The sequence below is a fragment of the Sarcophilus harrisii genome, chromosome 2 (assembly GCF_902635505.1).
Source record: "Sarcophilus harrisii chromosome 2, mSarHar1.11, whole genome shotgun sequence".
Classification (NCBI taxonomy): Eukaryota; Metazoa; Chordata; class Mammalia; order Dasyuromorphia; family Dasyuridae; genus Sarcophilus; species Sarcophilus harrisii.
In genome coordinates this window covers 220662363-220669657 of record NC_045427.1, presented here as the reverse complement: position 1 = coordinate 220669657, position 7295 = coordinate 220662363, and the positions used below count along the sequence as shown (strand labels likewise).

Sequence of the window (7295 nt, the reverse complement as noted above, 5' to 3'; positions counted from 1 at the left end):
TGTCTACTATTCAGTAGCCTTTCGTACAATCAGACTTCAGTTCTTTCTGAGTGGTAACCTGCAGTGGAGAAAACTTAATGGGTTTCAGACGGATGTCTTAACAGTTACAGGCTCCCTCAGGGGTCACTGAGAGGGAATTTTCCCTTTCCCGTTTGCCTCTCCCAAGCCACAGGTCTCTCCCCCGAACCCCAGTCCAACTCATAAGGAGTCATCTGTTCTCTGTTGAATAAACAAAACGCTGGGAAACGGGGCCCCGACAGCTTGCCCCCAGCACAATGAGCCTTTCTCTCCGGGAGACGCCCCGGCGCCGAGCAGCTCAGTCTGGTTAGAGGCGGGGACTAGACTCCCCTTTTCTACATTTGTGAAGTGCGGAATGAAAAGTCCAGCAGTCTGTTTTAGAATGGTCGAATAGTAAGGCTGGACGCTGGGTTTGGCAACTGGAATAGAGATCAGGTCTTTATTTAAAAAAAAAAAAAAAGGGGGGGGGGTGGAGAGACAGAGACAGAGAGAGAGACAGACAGACAGACAGACAGAGACAGAGAGTGAGACAGAGACCGAGAGAGACAGAGACAGACAGAGAGACAGACAGAGAGACAGAGAGAGCAGTAACACATAAATATACGGTGAATGTAATCCTGAATCTGAGCCAGTTGGTGTCCGATCGCCGAAAGTGAGAGTGAAGGCTGGTTGCGAGTGGAGCCTGACGGGGAAGCGCTTAAATGCGTGGGAAGAAGGATCTCTAGTGTTTTATTAGTACGCTCGCCCATTTGTATAGGCTGCCGGCACAAATAGGTCTGTCCCAAGAGAGACTAGAAGGGACTGAAAAGGTTACAAACAGGCTTGGATCCGAATTGTATTTGAGCCACTTCTGGTTGGCCAACTGGTTCTGCAGGTCCTCCAATCTAACCCACAGCTAGGTCAATGGTAGTGGAAATTTTCTGGTCCTTTTTCCTCCTCCTAGGCTCACTCCGGTGCCTTGGAAACCCTTTGGAAATCCCTTAGATTCTATTTTCTGCGTGGCACAGTGGGGGTTAGGAGGAGGCAGCAAAGAAATGACAGATCCTGGGTCACGCAAAGATGGCTCCCCTAAAACACTCTCCCCAAATCCTACTCCATTGAACCTAGGACTGGGAAGCTTTAGAATAACACATAGGATCTTCCAGATCATCTAAATCGAACCCTTTCATTTTACAGAGGGGAAAAAGGAACCTAGGGAAAGTGGACTACAGTGCCTGGCACAAAGCAAGCATTTACTAAATATATGTTGATTGATTAATTGAAGTGACTTTTCTGGGCTCACACAAATCGTAAATAGGGAAGTGGGGATTCTTATTCGCATCTTCTGCCTCCAAATTTAGAGCCCTTGCCACCCTATGCCAACAGCAGCACAATCCCAAGTGCCTTCGTTTTTAGAAAAGAGTAAACTGAGGCTCAGAAATGGCAAGTGATTTGCTTAAGATATCAGAGCCAGTTAGAGACAGACCTAGACTTCTTGGTCTAATGTGTTTTCCACTATATCAAAGGGAAGAGAGGAGGAACACTGGCAGCGCTAATTGGGATTGACGCTGCCTTTCTTCCTTCAGAACGCTGTTCTCCCCCGGACAGATGTTGACTTTCAGGTTCTCCAGCATGTGTGTCATCGTGCTGAAGTCAGGCGAATAGGAGACGTGCTGCTGGGGAGGACATCTGACGTGATCTCCCTCAGCTCTTCCTCTACCGCCTTGCCTACTCCCACCGCGTACATGATGATGCCTGAGGACCCGGGACACTCGAGGTCAGAACCAAGAGGCAACTTCTACAACCAGGACTTCAAAGAAGTAAGCTCCCGTCCCTGACTTGGGGACAGGTGACATTCCCTGTCTATACACACTCTTTCCCTGCGGGGGTATCCACAGGATCACAGAATTTAGAGCTGGAGGCTCTAATACAACTCCCTCATTTCATGCGTGGTGAAACTGGCTGCTAGAGAGGGGAGGTGACTTGTCTAAGTTCACCTGGGTAAATTAGCTCGATATTCCATATCGTCAGATACCAGGGCTCTTTTCATTACGACTCGATTCCCCCTTTTTCGGGAAAACCATACCACGCAGCCCTGAATCCCCCGTCCCTCCTCCTTGGTCCTACCCTCCTCCTTGGCCCGGGCCGCCCACACGGAGATGTCATCCTGGGAGCGGCCATCCGTGAAGACCAGGCCGACACGTGGCACATTCTGGGCTCGGGGCCAAGCTCCCTGCGCCTCGGAGAAGCTGTGCTCCACCAAGTGGCGCAGCGCCAGCCCAGTCATGGTGCCTTTCTCCATGTATTCGATGGCCAGCACTGCCTGCTTCACCTCGTCCGCAGTTCCGTAGCGGCCCAGAGGAAACTCTGTGCGCACGCGGCTGGAGTATTGCACCAGTCCCACACGTGTCCCCTCAGGGGACACGTCCAGGAAGTCCACGATCTGGTTCACAAAACGCTTCACCAGCTCGAAGTTCTGCGGCCAGACGCTCTTGGAGCCGTAGATTACCAGAACCAGATCAACATGACCGGCCCGGCATCCTGTGCAGAAAAAGGCAATTGTGGGACAGGTCAGGAAGATGCCATTTGGAGTCTCCTAGAGAGCGCAGGGGACGGAACACTCTCCAATTTTCTAGGGAGAACTTCCCTTCGTGCACTTCCCTTTTCCTCCAAACAAGTCCTTTCTTCATCTTCACTTCCACTCCTGTCATTTCTCCTTTCCTCATCTCAAATCTCTTCAGCCATTTTCTTTTCTCTCCTTCTTCTTCCCTCCTCCCAGCCACCTTTTTCTCTGCTACCACCACCACTATCATCCCCATTCTCAAAAGACACCTGAATGCACTCATGCCTTCCTTACCCTGACTGTTTGCCATCCCACTGTTGTTCAAAGTCTTGGCAGCAACAGCAGCGAGGTCCTTCTGGCAAGCTGACACACTCCTGTTGGCTGGAACACTTAGCAGAACAGAGTTGCTGGGGCCATGAACCTCTGATCCTGGTGGAAGGGATACCCCTTTCTGCAGCCATAAGTGTACAAGCCGTCCTGGATCCCTTCTGCATAGTGATCAATGGCTCTGAGAGAAGAAAGATCCTGACTAATAAAATCCATAATTTTCCCTGAACTATTATCCAAACCTCTCCTTCCCTTACTTGAAAGTGAGCTCTCTCTCCCCTGACCAGTTTCAATCACTTTTTTCCCCCAAGACAATTGGGGTTAAGTGACTTGCCCAGGGTCACACAGCCAGGAAGTGTTAAGTGTTTCAGTCACCTTTGAACTCAGGTCCTCCGACTTCAGGACTGGTGCTCTATCCACTTCACCACCTAGCTACCCTCATGACCAGTTTCATAAAGCACTTAAGATTTACATTTTGATGGTGAGCTGAAGTGTTAGGTTGACAATTAAAACATCTAAACTTAAATCTTAGTCCTAACTTTAACTTAACTGTGATCTTTCTTCACTTGTAAAATATTTATATATTTACACAACCTCTCAACCATATCAGGAAAATGTAGTGGTGCAGAAAATTGAGTTATTATTACCTTGTATAATGTATATTTGCATATATCTCATTCTTCCTATAGGGCTTAAAGTCTTCCTCATCTTTTGAGGGGTATTATTGATCTCCACTGATAGTGGAAATAATTCTATATTTCCTTATTCTGGGGGTCTGGGCTTACATTCCCTATCCCCAGGTTTAAACCTAGTGGGATCTTCCAGAAAGTGGAATTTATTGTATTTGTAGGGGAGGAGGGTTAGGTCCTCTCTTACACACTTTTCATTAAATCTGTTAACAAGCCTTTTTTTCAGAACTTAATGTATTATATTGGAGATCCTAGTCAGAATTCAATAGTTTAAAACATGGACTCTGCCTTCTGAAAGTGCATAGCCTAATGCAGAGACAAATACACATACTCCAAAAGAAAAATAATGAATGACTATATATATATATATACATATATATATATGACAGCTAGTACATAGAGTGCCAGCCTAAAGTGAAAAAGATTCATCTTTCTGAGTTCAAATCCAGCATCAGACATATATCAGCTTTATGATCTCGGGCAAATCACTTCAACTTGTTTGCCTTAGTTTCCTCTTTTATGTAATGACCTTGAAAAAGAAATGGCAAACTATCTCAATATCTTTGCCAAGAAAATCCCAAATAGAGTTATGGAGAATCTTGTAACAAGAATACACACATTTATTAAGGAGCAACTTTTTAAAGATAATGACTGGTGTTTTTCAGCTTAGTATGAACAATACATAGAAGGCTATTAATAAATCTCAACTTCTTGGAGCAAGTGTCTCATCAGAGCTACTCTTGCTGTTTGGTGCAGTAGCTTTGGTTTCAGGGACAGCAGAGGAATCCAATTGCTCTTATTCACAAGGACTGACAGTGGTGAGTTGCATCTGGCCGTCAGCATCAGTGGAAATCAGAGAACTAAGAATGAGAGGTGGGGGTCAGACAGGAGTGTCATTTATGTGACTTTTTATCACTCTCACAGTCTTTCCAGCCCAACTACTCTCATGTTTGGTAAGGAGAAAGAGGGTGCTAGAGAGAAAATTGAGTAGGATGAGACAGAGCAGGTAGACTCAATGGAAGCAGAATCCACATGCAGAAAAGGTCCAGAGTTGGAAGCAAGCCCAGGACCAAATAGCCAAAGTGAGTTTGGTTCAGTTTGGGCTGAGATGGAAAGGGCCAAAAGGAAAACCTGATGTGTAGGCCTGAGCTGTCAAATCTGACCTGGGGATGAAGGGATTCAGACCTGGTCTGAATGAGTCTAAATTTCTGTAGGCCTGGGAAAAGGGACTTACATGGGGAAAGGAGGAAGCAGGAGAAATGAAGAGTGGGTGAGATGGGCTCAGGCAGGATAGAGCCAGTAAAAGCTGAACAAATGAGAAGGGGACCTGAGTAGGCAAAAAGGCAAAAAGTGGAGAAGCTATGAGAGGTTCCTGGAGACTGCCTGACAAGACAGTGGATGAGTTCCTAGAAAGAGAGCTTCACCTTCATAAGGTCTAGCCTTTACTCACCGCACAATGGGCCCTGAAAAGGAAAGCCATACTGTTGCATAAGGTGGAAGGACTAACATGCTCGGAGAACAGAGACAATGCCATCGTATGCAGGGAGCAGACATCACAGTGCTGCACTCCCACTGAGTAGATCTTGGCACCCTGATTTCTTGCCTGGGTATTCACTGCAGCCACTCACCATCAGGCTGCCAATCAATCACTGAAACCGCACATGAGGCTCTTGGACCTTCGAAGAGTTCATACTTTTGGGGACACTGACAGCTACATTCATGGATGGTGGATGGTCAGGCTCCTCATGGTGCCCTGTGCCAGGGGGATGATGGCACATTCTATGTCCTCTTCAGAAGAAGGCTCCCAGGGGAAAGACCTTTTGCATCTGCCTCGAGTACTGGAACACACTAACACGGGTAGCACGGGATCCATTGTCTAGATTCCAAATAACATTCACCAAGAAATCATGAGTTGCTTCAAGGGGCACACAGACTATGGGAGGTGTCGATCAGGAATACCAAGTCCCAGTCCTGCACTTTGGGTCTGCTGTAGCTTAAGGAATCAGATCAGATGACTAGTGGCTCTCCCAGAGAAGATGACTCCAAGAGGCTAGATTTCTACTAGAGAAGTCTACTAAAGTAGGGATCACGGGAATTTGACAAAGGGAGACTCCTGAGACAAAGGGGGAGTCCTGGGTCTTATCCTAACTTCACAGATTATCACATCTTACCCAGGGCTCTAAACTCAGTAGGGTTTTAATAAATAATTGTTGTTGTTTGTCTTTTATTCTCAAAAAGAACCATGACATCTGGGAGGTAATGACATTACATGCAAATGAATTGGATTATACAAAATCACCACTCTTTCTCCTCCTGAGCCACCTAGGTCCAATGGGCAAGATATGGATCAGGACAACTGACGATAAATAATTGGAAGTATGAATGAACTAATGATTTTACATTTCTGTCCCATACCCGTTTTCCCATCACTAGCTCTGCTGACAGTGGTCAACAAGAATTCTTAACCTGGAATTGAACTTGTGGATTTGTGGTTCAGTGTTCAAAAACTCCAGAAAGAGGATAAACAACTGAGGCACTATTCTCAAGGTGCTTATGAAGAGTATGATCAACAAAGGGAATTGAAATGTAACCTGGAAAAAAGATCTAGTATGTGGGCAGTAATCCCAAGTTCCTGAAGCACCTGGGCCTGCTTCCCTATGCTTTCCCTTCTCTCCCTAGTAGCTGAAAGCAATTTCTGCTGCTGCCCAGGTCACCTACTCCTCCCTAGTACCCGCCAAGTCTGAGCCTGACAAGGCACCTCTTTGTACAGCTTCCCTCCTCTTGCCAGCCCCTCACTCCCATCCCACTGGGCCCCAGTCCGAGAACCTCAGGTGACAGAACAGGGTCTAGCTCTTGGAAGGATGAGATGGGGGAATGGAGCAGCCAAGACAAACTCTGCTTAAGAGTTTTTGCTAGTGGTCTCTCTCCTGGAGAGCTAGGGAAACTCCAGGTAGAGGCAAATTGCAGACCATCTTCTTTGCTTCTTCACAGGCTATTCCTTCCTTCTCATCCTCAACTTCTGCTACTGTCCAAGGGACTGTATTCTAGTCAAACAGCAACAGTCTCAACCAGCTTCTAAAAGCCAACAGCTGTGGAGTAGGTGCCAAAGCCTAGAGCAAATAAGGGGGATGGAGACAGGGGGAAGAAGAGAGAGAGAGAGAGAGTAGGAGACAGGCCTGGGCTAGGAGAAGCCCCAGACCTTTGGAGATAAGGCCATGGATGGGCACAGAAAGGCAGAAAGAGGGAGAGGGTGTAGCGCAATGATGGAGGATCAGGGTGTATGTACACAGTGAGGGAAGGCCTATGAGAACTCAGTATTTCGAGGAACTGGGATTTATAAACCTCAGTATCTAGGAGTTCAGCCACGGATCCCCTGGGAGGATCCAATGAGAAAACTTGTCCCCAGCTTACATACATGCAATTAAAAGTCCAAGTACCCAGAGAGGGCTTCCTCCAACTAAACTTTATCTGCCAACTGGCTGTTGTCAGAACTAGAAAGAAATCATTTGTTTTACAGGAGAGGAAACTGAGGGCCAAAAAAGAAAAGTTATTTGCCCAAGGTCCTGAAATCAATTACTAGGAGAGACAGGACAAGGATTTAGGTTTCCAGACTTCAGGCCTTTCTGCACTTAAGCCTACTCACATTTTAGAGTTGGGAAGCTTTGTTCAACCTGTGATTACGGGAAACTATTGACCAGCTCAGCAGCCTCCACTCAGAG

The 7295-nt window shown here is 46.7% G+C and overlaps 1 protein-coding gene across 1 annotated transcript; it reads right to left on the bottom strand.

Moving 5' to 3' along the window:
* Positions 1-1432: 1432 nt before the first annotated feature.
* Positions 1433-5110, bottom strand: LOC105749005 (matrilin-4-like). The gene is given in 4 exon segments (XM_031949268.1): positions 1433-1682; positions 1685-1752; positions 2125-2593; positions 5027-5110. Coding segments are annotated over 4 exon segments (786 nt in total). The 3' UTR covers positions 1433-1517.
* Positions 5111-7295: the final 2185 nt, after the last annotated feature.